Here is a 19,028-nt window from a genome sequence, read left to right as displayed (position 1 = left end):
TGAAACCTTGCACTGCTCTGAGATTGGGGAGGCATGCAACAGTGCGTAAGGAAGCAGATTCCATTCACAATCATAAATAAAAAGGGGGGAAAGTAGTGCTTATCCCAGATTCTCCTGCATTGTTTATGTGAGGATGTCCAGAGTCTGTCAGTCTTGCTAGTGGCACTCTGCCCCAGTGATATCTTCCCTGGAGAGCAAAAGTTAGTTGTTCTGTACTGCAAGCACCCCAGGGGAGAGAGCTGTCATTTATCAGTGAGCCACAGCTAGTCAGGTACGGTTCCTAAAAAACATGGGGCATGTTGAGTGAGAGAGTTTGTGCAAACTCACTAAAAGCAAACGAAAGAGAAAGAACGTAAAAGGCAGGCACAAGTCTGTGGGGACAGGAGTGGAGGTTATGAGCATTACAGCAGGAATGCATGCTCTCTTCCAAATGACCATAGGAACACATAGCCCTTCGGAAATGATTTAAACCAAGAGTGATTGGTTGATTCAGGCTGCGTACACAACATACATTTAAATGACATCTCCCCTCCTCAAAGAATCCTGGGAACTGTACTTTATACCCACAGAGTTAAAATCCCCAGCACTCTTAACTAACTACAGTTCCCATGATTCTTGGTGGGAGGTACTTTAAATGTTGGGAAAGCAGTACGACAAAATTGGGAAAGGAGTACGACACGGCTGTATATTGTCTCCCTGCTTATTTAATTTATATGCAGAATTCATCATGCGAAAAGCTGGGCTGGATGAATCCCTAGCTGGAATTAAGATTGCCGGAAGAAATATCAACAACCTCCGATATGCAGATGACACAACCTTGATGGCAGAAAGTGAGGAGGAATTAAAGAACCTCTTAATGAGGGTGAAAGAGGAGAGTGCAGAATATGGTCTGAAGCTCAACATCAAAAAAACGAAGATCATGGCCACTGGGCCCATCACCTCCGGGCAAATAGAAGGGGAAGAAATGGAGGCAGTGAGAGATTTTACTTTCTTGGGCTCCATGATCACTGCAGATGGTGACTGCAGTCACGAAATTAAAAGACTCCTGCTTCTTGGGAGAAAAGCAACGACAAACCTAGACAGCATCTTACAGCATCTTAAAAAGCAGAGACATCACCTTGCCAACAAAGGTCCGTATAGTTAAAGCTATGGTTTTCCCAGTAGTGATGTATGGAAGTGAGAGCTGGACCATAAAGAAGGCTGATCACCGAAGAATTGATGCTTTTGAATTATGGTGCTGGAGGAGACTCTTGAGAGTCCCATGGACTGCAAGAAGATCAAACCGATCCATTCTGAAGGAAATCAGCCCTGAGTGCTCACTGGAAGGACAGATTGTGAAGCTGAGGCTCCAATAATTTGGCCACCTCATGAGAAGAGAAGACTCCCTGGAAAAGACCCTGATGTTGGGAAAGATGGAGGGCACAAGGAGAAGGGGACGACAGAGGACGAGATGGTGGGACAGTGTTCTCAAAGCTACCAGCATGAGTTTGACCAAACAGCGGGAGGCAGTGGAAGACAGGAGTGCCTGGCGTGTTCTGGCCCATGGGGTCACGAAGAGTCGGACACGACTAAATGACTAAACAACAACAACTTTAAATGTATGGTGTGTACTCTGTAGAAAAGTATTCTTCCAAAGGGCCATTTTAAGTGTCTCTTTGCAGGGAACCCCAGGGTGCTTCCAGTCGCCAGATCCCACCAGCCCAGCCCAGACCCTTTCTGCCCTCTTCCAGGTCCAAAATGACCCACCAAGGTTTAGGATCCGAGTTTTCCTTCTCCTACATGGGCTACTTTCCCAGGTGAACAAGCCTCACCTGCTGCTCACTTCCCTCTACAGCACTTGCAGAAATGCTTTCTTAACTTTCTTAACTGCTATTGGTCTCACCCGCTCAATCTGCCGGACTTGGCATACAGGGGACAAAATAATAATAATAATAATAATAATAATAATAATAATAATAATATATTTGTACCCCGCCCATCTGGCTGGACCTCCCCAGCCACTCTGGGCAGCTTCCACAAAGACCAAAATTACACTAAGATGTCACACATTAAAAACTTCCCTGAACAGGGCTGCCTTAAGATGTCTTCTGAATGTTAGGTAGTTGTTTATCTCTTTGACATCTGATGGGAGGGCGTTCCACAGGGCAGGCGCCAGTACTGAGAAGGCCCTTTGCCTGGTTCCCTGTAGCCTCGCTTCTCGCAATGAGGTAACCGCCAGAAGGTCCTCGGCACTGGATCTCACTGTCTGGGCAGAACAATGGGGGTGGAGACGCTCCTTCAGGTATACTGGGCCGCATATTAGGCGCAACTCAGACGCGCATCTTGAGCAATTGCACAATAAACGTACACACCCAATGGCCCTACTGAAAACACACAAACCCATTTATTTCACTTAACGCTGAAACAAGCCGCGAACCATCTGCTCACGGCAAAGGGAAATTTACAAGCTTGTACCAGGGTGGCGGATGCTGCAGAAATTCCTGTCGCAAGTGGAGTAGTCGGACTGCAAGGCATTTTGTGGCCAGATTATTATCTCTGTTTCCATTCTGAGCTCGTGTATGATGGTGTCTGCGTCCTCTGTCTCTAGGGTAGGTGACACGACTGCTCTACATCCTAAGAAAACCAGAGCATAGTTGCTTTCCTATATAAGCCATCACAGGGAAAACAGTTGTGTGAAGTATCTCATTGACTATCTGGTAAACCCAGAAATTCTCCACTCAGTCAGCCTAAGAGAGGGTTGGAGTAACCTGTGTTCCTTCAGATGGCATTTATTTATTTGAAGCAGGGTTAAGTCACCCCTGCCACCCCCCATTCAGGGGCTGATATAGCCCACAAACCAATGTTTCTGCTTCCCCTGGACGTCATCAATTTTGGCAGCAGTGGCAAAAAGCGAAGGAAAATGAAAGTAGACGTAGTATGCATATCGTTGGGTTGGGTGGGGCCCAGTGTGGTCTGATGAAAGGATTATTCAATTCTGGGATTCCCTCCATTTCTAATTTTTCTAACTTTAACTTCAGCTTTCTCTTTAACTAACTTTCTCTTTCAGCTTCTGCCTTCTGGAAGAAGGTACAGGACTAGCCGCCTGAGAAACAGTTTCTATCCAAATGCGATTTTGGTTTTAAATGCAGTGTAAGGAGTCTCTATGGAAGTATATTGTATTTAAAAATGGGGTATCAGAGTTTTTAGGGGGCTAACCAGGTTGGGATAGCAGGCTTGTTGGTTTTGAATGTCTTATGTAGATTTTTTCAATTTCATTGTTCTGTATGGGACAATGACAATAAAGATTATCGTATTGTTATCGTATCGTAGCTCTCCACCTTTTGAAGCAGTTTGCAAAACATCGCCAGTGTTTTAGTGCAAATTTCTCCTAATAAGCTCAGTTTTGAGTAATGCACACATTTTTGCGAGCCGTTTCCCCTAATAGAATGCATTTCAGTATGTTACTGTCACAAACTTCATTTTGATGCACCCTTTCCTCTAATACATGCATTTTTAAAATTAAAAAAACCACATTGTTTCCTTGGGGAATGGCTTCACAAAATTCAGGAAAGTTTGAATTTTGAAAGATAACTCTGTTTCAGTTGGAATATTGTTTTGGAAAGTGCACTTTTGCTCGATTTAGTTTTCAGCGCAGACGCTTATCAAAATTTTTCTCCATCCCTGCCTGATGAGGATGCAGATCACCTTCCCCTCAGTCATCAGGTCAATCACTGAATGAATGGAAAAGGGCAATAACTCCCATTCACCAAAGTGAGTCAGGTGAGAAGCATGAGGCCAATAGTAGCTGTATGTTTGTGTCCTCTGTGTTTACATGTAAGCGGGAGAGACTATGGGGGAGCCACCCCCAATTTTGACCACACCTGCCACTGGCATGCACCCAGTGTAAAGGACTGGTCAAAGGTGAATGTACCCCTTGGGTCAAAAAAATATTAGCCATCCCGAATTTAAAGATTTATCTTGTTCTTAAACCAAATATGCCTCCCAAAGCATATTGCAAATCACTAGAAAAAGAGAGAGTCAATTCCTGCCCCAAGTTCCACCCACAGCAGCAGATCCCCATGTCAATCTTTCTCCCTAACCCTTTATCCCTGATGTAGATCTTCCCGGACCCTCTTATTCCCTGGCAGGGAGAGGCGCCATTTCGGGGTCCGCCTCAGGTGCCAAAATGTCGTGGGCCAGCCCTCAGGCTTACAATCTAAAATGGCACAACACAAGAGGAAAACCGATTGGGAGGGAGGAGGAAATAAGCAAACTCAAGTGACACGTTCGCCTAACAACCAGCGGGGGTAAAAAAAAGATCAAAAAGAGGAAGCAGCACACCTGCGCCAGCAGAGTGATCCTGCAGCCTGTCTCGTCTCTCAGCTGCCAGGTTGCTGGACTCCGATTCCCATCAGCCCCTGTGAGCGTGGATGATGGGAGTTGTAGTCTAGCAGCACCTGGAGGAAACCAGGTTCTCCACCCATGGCCTAAGAGGAAAAATCCTCCCCAACACCAAACTGATAACACTGGCAAGGCTGCAACAAGCGAAGGAGGAGATGGAAGGAATATGGAGAGCAGGCAGTATTCAAGTCAGACGTTGCTAGGGCTCCACAGCGTCGTTATTCAGCTGAAACAGGCATGTTTGGGCAAACTGAGATGGGGCGGGGAGGGGAATGCAGAGTCTTTCTTCGTGTCAAGGACTCGTAAAGTTCTGGAAGCCACTGAAGGTGAACGGAGGTAGGTTGGGGGAACATGAAGCTCTCTCGGGCAAGCAAGCGACTGGGTTAATGTCGCATTGGCTAGCATCTTGGTCCAATGTGAAGTAGACGCCGTCCGGGGACCTGCTGGAGGGATCATCGTTGAAGAAGTTGTAAGGCCGAAGGATGAAGCCCACCCCATTGCCGACCGTCACGGTGTTGGGGATGTCCTCAGCGTGCGGCACATGAAAGAAGCCAGTGGAGATCCAAGCCACAAGGTCCTGGGGGGGAAAGCAGCAGGAAACACAACAACAGGCCTGTTTGTCACGAGTGGAAGACGTTTTCCTCACTAATATGGTCATGGAAGAGAACTTCAATTCTTTCCAGTGAGGATTGGACATGTAACATCTAATTCCTTAAAAATCAGAACTGTCACACCACAGGGATGTGTGCTAAGTCCCTACCTGTATTCATTGTATACATACGACTACTGTGTATCATCTGACCTGTCTACGGCAATTATTAAGTCTGCAGATGACACCACCATAATGGGTTTAATAACAGGTGGAGACGAATCAGCATATAGAGGGGAAGTCCAAAAAATATCTACATGGTGCCTAGGGAACAACTTGCACCTTAATATCAGCAAGACAAAGGAGATGGTGTTGGACTTTCGGAGGAAGAGAGGAGAACTAGCCCTGCTGTACATCAGGGAGGGCTGTGTGGAGAGAGTCTCTTCCTTTAAATTCCTAGGAGTTTATCTCAGTGAAGACCTTACTTGGAAAATAAATACAACCCAGGTGGTTAAGAAAGCCCAACAGAGACTCCATCTCCTCAGAATATTGCGAAAGAATCAATCAACATTTGATGATCTCCTTCTACCGGTCAACAATAGAAAGTGTCCTTTCATACTGCATCACGGTGTGGTATGCTGGTTTGACGTCAACTGATAGGAAGTGCCTACAGAGGGTGGTGAATACAGCACAAGATATTATGGTCTGTCTCGTGAATCTGCTGGATGAAATAGCGGAAGAACGTTGCCTCAGGAGAGTGAGGAAAATTCTCAGGGATGATTCACACCCTGACTGACACTTTCTTGATCTCCTGCCCTCAGGCAGAAGATATAGAAGCAGGATTCGTCGCACCAACAGGGTAAAGAACAGCTTCTATCCGTGGGCTGTTAGGCTGCTGAATGAAAAGACAACAACAGGGCAACTGACTTTTGAGTTTGGTGGGTGTGCATCAGTAAACGAGGGGAATTAAGACGAAGAGAGCTGAGTGGGGGGTGCTCGTGTAATCTCACTGTATACAAGTTGTACAAGTGACAATAAAGTATTTCAGTTTTTTTCAATTTCAATTTTCCCAGTTCTCAGTGTGTTGAAACAGGATTTGTATCCCCTGAAGTTGGGTGGGCCAGTCGAGAACAGGCTGCATGTAGATCAGAGATGGAGACTCGGTGGCCCTGCAGAGGTTGCCGGGTTCCTATCAGCCCCAGGTAGTATGGCCAGAGGTTGGGAATGATAGGAGCTGGAGTTATGCAATATCTGGGTTCGCCATCCCTGATGTAGATGATGCTCAACCATCCTAGATGGTCTGTGGCCAAATTGTGGGCCATTTATCTATCAGAAGCATAACTGAACTCAGGGGTCAGGAGCAAGCCAGCAATAAATCACACCAGGTAAGTGAACTTAACTCTTAGAGGAAACAGAATCGGATCACAAGTGCCAGGCCTAATGAGCACAGCAACAAGGTCTTGCAGAGTCTGAAGGTCCCCGCCTTCCCATAGCTGCCTAAGTCTCCTCCTCGCCAGAGTTTTCCCCAACCAATCTGAGACTATGCCGGTGTGGCTGCTTTTGCTCTGCCCTCTTCATGCCTCTCCTGTACTGTCTGAAAGCCCCCTTAGGCAAGAAGTTCCACAGGAATGAAGTCCCCACCAAAGAGGCTTAGCTCCTTGTAAATAACCCTGCAACATACCGTATTTTTTGCTCTATAAGACTCACTTTTTCCCTCCTAAAAAGTAAGGGGAAATGTGTGTGCGTCTTATGGAGCGAATGCAGGCTGCACAGCTATCGCTGAAGCCAGAACAGCAAGAGGGATTGCTGCTTTTGCTGCGCAGCAATCCCTCTTGCTGTTCTGGCTTCTGAGATTCAGAATATATTTTTTCTTGTTTTCCTCCTCCAAAAACTAGGTGCGTCTTGTGGTCTGGTACGTCTTATAGAGCAAAAAATACGGTAATAGTATCCTAGGCAGAGCATCACCTAGATCTAAGGCCATATGTTCTTTGGGTATGCCAGACTCACAACATTTAGACCATTATCATTATTACTGGTACAGCTCCTTTACCCTTCCTCCTTTAAGGCTTTCTCCATCTCTAACGGACCTCTGTCCCTCTTCCTCAGGAAGCAATAATTCAGGATAGCTTAGTCGGTAGACCACGAGACTCTTGATCTTAGGGTCATGTTGGGTGAAAGATTCCTCCACTGCAGGGAGTTGGGCCAGATCAGTGTTTCCTCAAACTTGGGTCCCCAGCTGTTGTTGGACTACAATTCCCATCATCCCTGACTACCGCTCTTGCAAGTTAGGGATGATGGGAGTTGTAGTACAACAACAGTTGGGGGCCCAAGTTTGAGGAAACACTGGTCCAAATGATTCTCACGGTCCCTTGTGCAATTCTAGGATCGCAGCACTCACCTCGTTGACGATGGTCTCGTTGTCTATGAAATCAGCAAAGACCACCAGTGGATCCCAAGGATCATTCTGATTATAAATGCACGTGCTGATCAGTTCCTCCTCTTTCCGCTTGGTAACAGCCAGCTTGTACCTGAAGGATACGGATAACGGGGGAAATGGTTGAGAGGATGAAAGCAGAGGCAAGAGGCAAGTTCTTTGTCTTTATTCCTAGCAGTGCCGTCTTCTACTTAGAATATGATAGTTCGTGGCAAGATGGCTACCACCCATCCCAACTACCATATAGTGAGTCACACCACTGGCCTGTCTAGATCAGTATTGTCTGCACTCAGCGCTCAAAGGTTTCAGACAGCGGACATTCCCAGCCCGAGGGGAACATTCTGTACCCAAAGCAGATGCTCCACCACTGAGCTACAGCCATCCATGGCCGTACCCCACCAGAGCCCTTCCAGGGCATCTCTAAAAACCGCAGATAGAAGCAGCCCCCTTTATAAAGATCTGAGGAATGAGATCATCACCCCACTCTTACTTACCACCCCATCTGCGGCCACATTGTTCTTTCTTTTATCAGATCAAAATGATCAGACAACAGCAAAGGTTGCTAGGTTTATCGAGGGTGCAATGAGATTAAGGGCCACTATCTGAACGATAATCTTGGTCATTTGACTGTCCTTTTTACCCATTGTTGTCTTTTCAATTGTATATAAAGTATATCTATCTACCACTGAGCTACAGCCCTCCAGGGGTGCACTCCCAGGGTTGAAGTCAAACTGCTAGAGAATCACAGCGCCTGCCGTGGCTGCAGAGGCCAGTGACTCATAACTGCTGCCTCCCAAATGATTTTTGCTGCGTTAGCAGCACTGAAGTGACCCAGGAACGACCCTCAAAATGAAACAGGGTGGATAATGAATTCAAAAAGATGTTTAAATTGGTGATTCCCCCCCCCCCCAAAAAAAACCCAAAGCCTTTTTTGCTTGGGATAATTGGGTCGGAGGTTCCAAAGAAGCTGACTTATCTTTTTATGCATGCAACGACGACAGCTGGAACTTTTATATGCACAGAAATGGAAGAGGAAGAGATTCCAACCAAAGAAGAATGGCTTATAAAAATCAACGGACTATGCTGAAATGGCAACATCGACCGTAAAACCAAGAGATCAAAATGATGAACTGCTTATGGAAAAGTAGAGGCCTTTTTTGGGGGGGGGCTATCTGTCAAAGTATTTTAGCGATATGAAATCGCGAGCAGGATTCTGAGGTATGAGCGAGGGGGAGCAAAAAATGAATGATAAGCTGGAGTTAGGGGGGATTTAGAAACAAGTATTATGCAGGGACGCGGGTGGCGCTGTGGGTTAAACCACAGGGCCTAGGGCTTGCCGATCAGAAGGTCGGCAGTTCGAATCCCCGCAACGGGGTGAGCTCCTGTTGCTCAGTCCCTGCTCCTGCCAACCTATCAGTTCGAAAGCATGTCAAAGTGCAAGTAGATAAATAGGTACCGCTCCAGCGGGAAGGTAAACAGCGTTTCCGTGCGCTGCTCTGGTTCGCCAGAAGCGGCTTAGTCATGCTGGCCACATGACCCGGAAGCTGTACGCCGGATCCCTTGGCCAATAAAGCGAGATGAGCGCTGCAACCCCAGAGTCGTCTGTAACCGGACCTAATGGTCAGGGGTCCCTTTACCTTTACCTTTATTATGCAGCAACCAAGGATAAGGAAAAAAAATCAGTGCAGGAAGGGTGGGAAGTCAACAAGAAAAATATCAGTGAATGATAAATTTGTTTAAAGCTTTGAAAATTTAATAAAAATCAGTATTTTAAAAAATGAAACAGGGTGGCATTTATCTGAAAGACAAACAGGACATCGATTCCTGTTTGGGGCAATAGATATTGGTCATAATATAGACATGGAAGCATGGGAACCATTGTGGAATAGGGATATAAAATTTCCAGCATGTTACAGTTTAAGAGAAAATTATATTAAAATGATTTATCAATGCTATCTAACACTGAGTAAACTGGCAAAAATGTATAAAACTAAATCAAATAAGTGTTGGAAAAGTAAAGAGGAAGAAGGTTCTTTTTATCATATGTGGTGGTCTTGTTAAGGTTAAGGCTAAGGCTTACTGGGAAATGATATACAATGAAATGAAAAGGATGTTTAAAGTAACGTTTGTAAAAAAAAACAACCAGAATCCTTTCTCTTGGGAATTATAGGGATAGAACTGCCTAAATTGTATAGAAACCTATTCATGTATGCAACTATAGCGGCAAGAATGTTACTTGCCCAAAACTGGAAAGAAGTAGTCCCAGCAAAGGAAGAACGGATACAAAAACTTACGGAATATGCAGAAATAGCGTAAATTACCAGAAGAATAAGAAATCAAGATAACAAACTTTTTATAAAAGAATGGAAACGGTTTATTGAATATTTACAGATAAATTGTAAACATATAAAAACACTAGCAGGATTACTGTAATAACCTGCAGCTACATAAGAGTATATACTATACTATATTATACTATACTACATAAGCGTGTATATTATAAAGAAGATAAATAAATGAGTAAGTTAAGTTGGATAGGCAGAAAATATTAAAAATAAACTTAAGGAACTGCAGAAAGAGGGGGAAGGAAGTCAAGTTTAAAAACGTCGAAATGATTGTAAAATTGGTGAAATGTATATACAGTCGTACCTCCGCTTACATATCCCTCCAGTTACGTAAACTTTGGAATATGTAAGCGGTAAACCTGGAAGTATATTTCCGGTTTTTTGCTGTGCGCGCATGCATTGAAGCGGTAGACCACTTCTGCGCATGCGCAGAAGCGCTCTACCGCCCCGCACGCGTGCAGAAGCGGTCTCTCCGGTTGGGAAAACCTCGGGATCCAGCCGGGTCTCCGGAACAACCGGAGGTACCACTGTACCTGAAAAGTATAAATAATATTAAGAAAAAAAGAGAAAGATCATGGTTCCTGTTGCCTACCTGCCCCAGCTAATGGACCTCTCCATGGTGCTAGCTTCAGGTAAGTGTTCTCCAGCAAAGCTGGTGATCTGGATGCGGTAGCTTCGCTGATGGTTCCACTGGTTCTCCCGGCTGGTGGCAAAGTGCAGGTACCGGGGGACTTTGCCGTTCAGTGGAAAGGCAGCGTCTTCTTCCTTGTCCAGGGTTCGGGTTGTGAGAACGGGCCGTTGGATCTGGTGCTCTGGGCTCCAGGGGGCCTTCACAGACTCAAACGCCATATCAAGAGCCACCAGGGAGTTCTTGATCCCTGACGAAAGCAGAGAATAAGAGAGAAGGATTTCCCATTTCGGTCCCTAGAGACAAACCCTCAACAAAGCAAGATTGTTAGTAGAGCACGAGACTGTTCATCTCGTCTGGGAATTATAGGGACAGAACCACCCGAACTGTACAGAAACTTATTCGTGTATGCAACTGCAGCGGCAAGAATGTTACTCGCCCCAAAATGGAAAGAAGAAGAAGAAATCCCAGCAAAGGAAGAACGGATACAAAAACTTATGGAATATGCAGAAATGGCGAAACTTACCTGGAGAATAAGAAATCAAGATAACGAACTTTTTATAAAAGAATGGAAATGGTTTATTGATTATTTACAGACAAATTGTAAACAGATAAGAACATTGGCAGGATTATTGTAATAACCTGCAGTTTCTTAAGAGTATATCTTGAAAGAAGATGAACAAATGAGGAAATTAAGTTAATTTGGATAGGCAGAAGATATCAAAGATAAATTTAAGAAACTGCAGAAAGAGGGGGAAGGAAGTCAAGTTTTGAAATGTTAAAATGATTGTAAAATTAGTAAAAGCAGAGAGAAAGAGAGAGAGAGTTAACCTCAGCGCCATAACTTCAAGCACCACTTCCTGCATTGCAGGGGTTTGGGCTAGATTACTCTCACGATCCCTTCCGACGCTACAATTTTGTGATTCTTGCAGCCACTGGGATAACAGGCGCACCAACTCCTAGGGGCGGAGGGGTCTTTGGCCCCCTCAATATTAGCTGGCAGGGGACTGGGGCCCCTCAATGCTGAAGGGGTGGAGAAGGGCGAATGTGGTGCAGTTCAATGGCTGGCTCCTCCTGAGCGTGAGAAAGAGGTAGCCTTGCTGGGCTGGGCACTTGGCCTCCTCCTGACGATGCAATCTCACACGCGTGAAATGCATGCCAGCCCCTCACAATCTTGGGCGCAACACCAACTTGGGCCTGTGGAGGAAACTTCCACCTTGTATTTCGGAGGCGTGGGCTCAAATTATCTCCCATCATGTAGGATTACACAAATCCCCATCTCTCTCAGCACCAGTTATTCACCCGTCAGATGGGGATAATGGTGGTCTACTAACAGGGTCGTCTCAGAGGCAATCTGTCTTACGTTTCATTGCAAACTTTTAAGACCAGCCAAGAACAGCTTGGCACCTTGGCAAATTCTAACGGGAAGGGAGCTTCCCGCGGCTGATCAGCAGCTATGAAACTCCCTCCTGCCTAATTTCCATTGTGGGAACTGTTCTTTTCATTTGCTTGCATTTCTTTGTGGACTTCCTAATTTGGTTTCCTTACAGCCACCGCATGAAATGATGAATCAGTGCATATTTTATCAGCAGAGTAGGTCTTATTCCTTGTGCACAGATGGAGAACTAAGGGTTTGAGAGAGACAGAGGGACAGAAAAAGAGGAGACGGGGGACTTATCCACACTTTCTTCCACACTTTCAAGGCACAGTCAGAGCTTTACAGTACCATATCTGAATGCCCCCCCCCTTTATTGCTCCAGAGCTTCCCCCATGAAAACCCACTCTTTAAAGCTTAATCAGAACAGGAAAGAGCAGGTCAAAGGGTGAGTGTATAAGCCCGGAGTTATTAGCCTAAATTGCACAATGAACCAACAGGAGGCTTGAAAACAAGAGACCATATTTTCCAGATCTGAGCATTTTTCAGCGGTTCACCATAGCTTTCCCTCTCTTCCAGGAGAAAGTGAGCAATGTACTGTATCACTCTGCCCTTTATATACAGAAACATACTACAGCGACTATATTGCCATGGCATCACTGCCTTTTCAGGTGGCATTACAAGACTGGCTCCTTGCCTTTTATCTAAAGGTGGAGTAACAGAGGACTCTGCCTGGTCCATCTGTGGGAATGTTGAGGGTGGCAGGAGAGGATGTATCATTTAATAATATCCTTCCTAACTTGTGCCAGCAAGTTTCTTCTCTTAGCAGAGCGCATTTCCCTTCTTACACAGCAGGAAAACAAGTTCCTGACTTGTCTGAGCCTTTTACTATTATACAATTCAATCTAGCTCAGATTGAATTGTGTGTTCCTGGTAAGGTCTCCTTTGCATCCCTCCTAAAAGGATAAAGACACCACAGGCTTATTCATAAGGAACAGAACGTAGTTTTACTTACGATCAGGCAGAGCACAGTGTGATCCCTGAAGGCAGGCTTTAGGGTTAAAGTTACAAGCATGTACAGACAGGTTTACCCCCTATGGGAGATGACATGGCAGGCAGCAATCGAGTCCAGGTGATGCAGGAAGGTCAAAAAGAGAGAGGTAGCTACGTGACTGGACCTTTTGTTAGGTCAGGTAAGGCCACGCCCACCTTTTAGTCACATGCAAGGAAGGATGCTCCAGGCCAGGAGGAACAGGAAGTTTTGACTGGCTGGACCAAACATTCCCTTGCATGTCCACTCTAGCAAAACAAGGAATGTTGTATTTGACTGCTCCCAGTGGATTACATCCCACACCGTCTTGTTCAGGATTGGTGTCTGGCATGCAGCTCTCTGGGGAACTCCAACAAAAGTCTTTCCCAACCTGAGGAGCCCAAAACGGAGCTCTGTGTACACAAAGCCCGTGATCTTCTGCTATCCCCACATTCCTTATTGGACCAGAGTTTGAGCAAACGAAGACTCCAGACAACGGCATCTCCCCATTTCCACGTGCAAAGAGGAATGGGGTGAGATTACAAGCAAGTGGTAAGCCATTCCCAACCTTGTCAATAGTTTCCTGCTGCTGTGGAAGTTAATCCCGATCATACAACCCAGAGGGGCAGGGCTTCTCTATTCGACCCTCGATATTCTTCCCAGGCCACACCCACCATCAAGGCCACACCCCCTTTCTCTAGGCCACTCCTCTCACTGGCTCTGCTCTCACACTATCCCCCAAGCCCTTTTCTGTGGCAGGAATGTGCCTCTTGCTTATCCTGATGGAGAAGAGAGGAGGAGATGGGGGCGAGTGGGATGTGGAAACCTTTGACTCCTTTGTGGCTGGACTTCAGTCTTACCGTACACATTCCTGGTCCCACCCACTTTTGCTTATCGCACCGCCCACTCCTAACGTGGCAGCTTCTGGAAGTTTGCCCCTGAGGGAATGTGAGCCTCAGGCTGAAAAGTTTCCCTATTCCAACATAACCATTTAAAGAACTCTGCTTCATCGACATCTCTTTCTCTGCAATGCATCTGTAAATCCCTAAACGCTGTTTTATGAAACAGAAGCATCTCCAGCTCATATAATTTACAAGCTGCTACTTCCCCTTGGCCCAAGATTCTGGTTCGCTTCTGCTCTTTGCTAGTACTATCAGATGTTCCGTTATTTCATTTCTCTGAGTCCCGTTACTTTCCTTGCAACATGTGCTCCCTCGCTCAAGCCGTGTTGAGCTTCTGCCCTACCTGCACCATTCTGGACTGCATTTTTCTGGCTCCTGATCTCTGCTTATGGCACATTGAGGCAATCAGGGAGAGCAGTGGTGGAAACGGGAACAAAACCAGACAAGGAACAATGTGTCAGCCGAATGTTACCAGTGTTCCAGAAACAGATGCCTTCAATTCTCTTAATCTGCCTCGAGATGATGGATTGCATTTCATAGACTATTTGTTGTTTCAGATTGTAAAAGGTAAAGGGACCCCTGACCATTAGGTCCAGTCGCGGACAACTCTGGGGTTGCGGCTCTCATCTCGCTTTATTGGCTGAGGGAGCCGGCGTACAGCTTTCGGGTCATGTGGCCAGCATGACTAAGCCGCTTCTGGCGAACCAGAGCAGCGCATGGAAACGCCGTTTACCTTCCTGCTGGAGCAGTACCTATTTATCTACTTGCACTTTGACGTGCTTTCGAACTGCTAGGTTGGCAGGAGCAGGGACCAAGCAATGGGAGCTCACCCTGTCACAGGGATTCAAATCGCTGGCCTTCTGATCAGCAAGTCCTAGGCTCTGTGGTTTAACCCACAGGGCCACCCGCGTCCCAGATTGCACACTTCTGTTAATAACAGAATCATCTCCTTATGTCAGACATCACAGTTCCCAAGTATCCAATAAGGGGACCCTAAACAGCACATTCAAGTTTGGGAACAGCATTATGCCAGAAATTGTGGCTGACCTTCCCAAGGGTGCTGATCCTTTATTCTCTCTCCCTCACCTTGTGATAGATCCAAGTTTCACAATCCTTGGCTTAGCATTGCAAAGCTTGGAGATTTGCACTGCTTACTGTACAAGGTGGGCATTGCAGCCCCAAAAGTTATTCTCTGGCTTAGATTTTAACCTTTGCCAGTCTTCCCCTTGGTCCCACCCAGCGGTGGAGCATATGCCCACACTGCCCAGGGCGGGTGTGCTCCCAAGGGGGGAGCGTGGTGCGGAGGATGCCCTCCCGGGCGCGGGATAGCTGCTCGGGTGCCCAGAGCGGCGCACGCACCCTGCAGCCAGGGTGGACATTCGGCGTGCCGCCCACCCACGACTCCCAAGCCTACCCCAAGCTGTCAAAACAAAAGGGGAAGGGGGGAATGTTGCTGGCAAAGCGGCACAGCTCCCCTCTTACCCCGACGGCTTGGGGTAAGCTTGGGAGTCGCAGGCAGACGGTGCACCGAATGTCACCCCCTCAGTGAGGGCACCCAGGGCGGTCCGCCCCACTGCCCCCCTTCCTACGCCCCTGATCCCACCCACTCTCCTTCTTCCAATCCCTGCCCCAATCAGACCTCATCATGCTTCTAGTGACGTCACCAAGGGTCCTAAAGGAGCATCCCTGACTCATAATTTAAGCCAGAATAAACAAAATACAAATACATCACAAATGTCTCACAAGAATCTTACCCATCTGTTGTGGCAAAAAAAGAAGAAGCAAACATGCCTAATTGTTAGGAAATTGTTAGAAAAAACAACATGCCATTTTCCAAGTTCTAGCAAAAAAATAAAATGTTTAGTTTTCTGAGTGCTAAATAAGGGAAGGTTCACACAGTGTCCCTTTTATAACCCACTAGTCTAGCTCTGGTATGTCAAACCCTATAAATAGACTGAATAGGAAAAGGAATTTTTAAACAGTCACACAAATCCTTACATTACTTGAAATAATAATAATAATAATAATAATAATTTATTATTTATACCCCGCCCATCTGGCTGGGTTTCCCCAGCCACTCTGGGCGGCTTCCAAAAGAATATTAAAATACTATGATACATCAAACATTAAAAGCTTCCCTAAACAGGGCTGCCTTCAGATGTCTTCTAAAAGTCTGGTAGTTGTTGTTCTCTTTGACATCTGGTGGGAGGGCGTTCCACAGGGAGGGCGCCACTACCGAGAAGGCCCTCTGCCTGGTTCCCTGTAACTTGGCTTCTCGCAGAATGTGAGATTCCTGGAGGGAAGCTAGATTCGTTGTGGGACGCCCGGTGGCAGGGGACCCCCAACTGCAACCCCTCTCAGTATTCAGCTACGGTTTCCACAGTTAGGGTGGCAGAACATAACGTTTTGGGAAGTCTGGGGCACCTACCTCCAACATCCAAGTCGACTTTGTAGTTCATGAGATGGTTGTGCATGGTTCCAAGTGTGTGCTCCCCGACCCTGTTTCCAAACGCAGTGCCACCTTCCGTGAGGAACGATGTGCTGATGTATCCCGTGGCATGGACCTTGACTTCTATAGCACCATTTTGGTAGAACACAAAATCCCAGACATAGTCGTAGTTGATGAGAGTGGAGACGGCTCTCAAGACCAAAGCGTAGTTGTTCAACCCGCCGTAATAGAAGGAGCCCATGTCAGAAAAATGTCGCCGGAGAGGCACGCCCATGTCATGCTCAAAGATGCAGAAAGAGTTCTTGTTCAGTCTTGGGGTGTCAGAGTCTATCAAGTAGTGGCGGTCCACGTAGGTGGCCGTATAGGGGCAGTCCACTCCCCGAACCAATTCGTAAGAAAATTTCCCAATGCCAAGGGCCCCGTCCATGTACCTAGTCACCATTCCCCCGGGGCAGTTGGAGCCATAAGTAGCAAGAGCTTCTTGCAGACTCAACTCGTAGACAATCCTTTCCTCGCCAAATCTGATGTTGAAGAGGCGTGGCCCTGTGTTCACATTCATCCCAAAGGCAAAACTCCAAGACCGGTAGACAACATGGCTGCCAGCTACGGTGTAGCGCATCCCGAGGGGCTCAAATTGCAAAGGGCCTGGATGAGGAGAAGATTCTGAAGGCTTCCTGGAAGTAAAATCATTCTTCAGATGGGCTGCCTTCACTCTGACCTCCTTCACACGCCCATCTCTAAACTCCTTCTCCAAGTGGGCCATATTCTCATAATACTGGCCGTTGTAGAACACTTTCTTCACCTTCCACTCAGAGATGTTCAGGCTCTGGTGGTCCACCAAAACCTCCAAGCCAATGGGGTGGATGTAGTACCCGCTGCCATTGACATTGTGGAACAGGACAAACCAGGTGGCTCGGTCGCCAGATTCAAACCCTCGGGGAGCTGTGGTCAGAGTAGCCAGGTTATTCCTATTATACTCACAACATTCTCTGAGGAAGTTGTTGGCCACCTCGAGCTCCTGGAAAATGAAGATGTCAATATCTTTGTACTCCTTCACCGTCACCGGCCTGCTGTGATACGGCACCTTCCTGCCAAATTTCTTCAGCGTGATGTCACGGTGGCCCGTTGGGTTCGGAAGAGGGCCTACCACGAATTCGGTGACATTTGGATCTGGCTGGTTCCCAAAGTACACCACAGCCAAGGCCTCCCGGTGGGGCTGAGCCCTTCCATGGTCCAGGAAGCCCAGAGCCACTTCTTTAGAGGGGAAGTACGTATCCAAGTAGTAAATGCAGTTATCGGAGGGCTTTGCCTGAGATGCATCTTCCAGGCGGACGCCAAGATTCTCCTTGAGGTATTTCACCACTTGGACCATCTCAGCGGCTGACAGGTCAGCAAAGATCTCGCTCGGATCTCTGTTGGTGCCTTCGGGAGAATTCTGGAGCCCTGAGACGCCACACCTAACGACTTTTTCCTTTCTGGTCATCAAGACACAAACTAAAGCAAAAATGGTAGCCAGAGCCAATACCAGGAGAACAACCACGGCTTTCATGTTCATGCCGGTGTCTGCGAAAGGCAGCAGTGGTCGCGACACACTCAGGAACCCCAGCTGCTATTTCCTTGCAGGAAACGGTTTGGGAGGGAAGGAGGGAGGGAGGGAGGAAAGCTGCTGCTCTGTTCAGAATTAGAGGAGGGTTCAGAGTTAGGAATGCATGGAGGCTCATCAGCGACTATAAAAGGCAGGCTTGCGCTCTCTCTGCCCAGCTATGTATCCACCATAAACCCAAGCGGCTCTTGGCCCAGGATGATGGACTAAGAGGTCTTTGGAGAGAACGCCAAGCGCTAGGCAAGACCCCAGAGAGGCAGAACACCCAGATTTAGCAGAGACCCTCGGAGAGGAGGAGGTTGGAGGAGGTTTCTGTCCAAATGCTGTAACCTGATCCCTCCCAAGCCGAGAAAGTAACGATGCCTGCTCACAGCAGAAACCCTTTTCTGCCCTTTTCTCAGACTGCTCAAAAGCTCATTTCCACCATGTTCACATTGCCCACCCCCCCCCCCGCCCTGGTCCAGCCCCAGAAGCACAGATTTAGCTTGGCCCTCACCCCATAAGAATATGGGTTCAGTTTACTGTTGAGCCAGCTGTGCCATCGTGGTGGGTTGTCTATGTACCGTATTTTTCGCTCTATAACATGCACCAGACCATAACACGCACGTAGTTTTTAGAGGAGGAAAACAAGAAAAACAATATTCTAAACGAAATAGTGGATATATGATTTTTGTGGTTCATGCTGTGGCCACAGACATGTGATCTTACAGTGAGTTTGGAGTTTGGAGTAGCCCAATGCAAAAATCCTGAGGATCCATGTGGATCCATGCTTTGTAACCACGGAGGAGGGAAGGAAGGGGAACCATGGATCTGCTCACGACTGCAGCAGATCCCCCCCGCCACCCGCAGGCATTTGCTCCATAACACGCACAGACATTTCCCCTTACTTTCTAGGAGGAAAAAAGTGAGTGTTATGGTGCAAAAAATACGGTAACTCTCAGTTCCTTGATTTTAAAAAAAACCACTGGGTTTCTGAGCAAGAGCAACACACTTCAAAATGGGGCTGCAATGAAGGAAACAGGGTAATATAATGTACCTGAAAGCACTTTCCTGTTACTCAGTGGGAAATGAAACGGCTTCTTAGGAACTGTTCCAAATGTGTGCTGGTGATTTGGGACATTGCAAACCTGGAATCTGTAACACACCCAGTCTACTTTTCCAGCGGGCACCTTAGGTCTAATTCATACAGCCTTGGAAACTTGCCTGCCTAAAACATGATACATCTCTGGTGACTTGCAGAAAGCAAACAGCACCAAAAATAAGGCACACGATTCTGAAATTTGGAAAAGCCAA

The 19,028-nt window shown here is 46.8% G+C and overlaps 1 protein-coding gene across 1 annotated transcript; it reads right to left on the bottom strand.

The window, feature by feature from the left end:
• Nucleotides 1-2,364: 2,364 nt before the first annotated feature.
• LOC308461655 (amine oxidase [copper-containing] 3-like) lies at nt 2,365-18,013 on the bottom strand. Its single transcript, XM_080978739.1, has 4 exons — nt 16,112-18,013; nt 10,341-10,626; nt 7,368-7,497; nt 2,365-4,957 (listed from the first exon to the last, which is right to left on the bottom strand). Exons 1-4 carry the CDS (start codon nt 17,685-17,687, stop codon nt 4,673-4,675), a joined length of 2,277 nt encoding a protein of 758 aa, XP_080834865.1. The 5' UTR covers nt 17,688-18,013; the 3' UTR covers nt 2,365-4,672.
• Between the last annotated feature and the right edge of the window lie 1,015 nt (nt 18,014-19,028).

Source organism: Podarcis pityusensis, assembly GCF_964106645.2.
Source record: "Podarcis pityusensis genome assembly, chromosome: 13".
NCBI lineage: Eukaryota > Metazoa > Chordata > Lepidosauria > Squamata > Lacertidae > Podarcis > Podarcis pityusensis.
This window is presented reverse-complemented; position numbering and strand designations above follow the sequence as displayed.

Coding starts and splice junctions, on each gene's coding strand:
- LOC308461655 (XM_080978739.1), bottom strand. CDS start 17,687: ATGAACATGAAAGCCGTGGTTGTTCTCCTGGTATTGGCTCTGGCTACC. Junction 10,627..16,111: donor AGTCGACTTGGATGTTGGAG/GTAGGTGCCCCA, acceptor TGCTTTCGTCAG/GGATCAAGAACTCCCTGGTG. Junction 7,498..10,340: donor AGGTCCATTAGCTGGGGCAG/GTAGGCAACAGG, acceptor CGTATCCTTCAG/GTACAAGCTGGCTGTTACCA.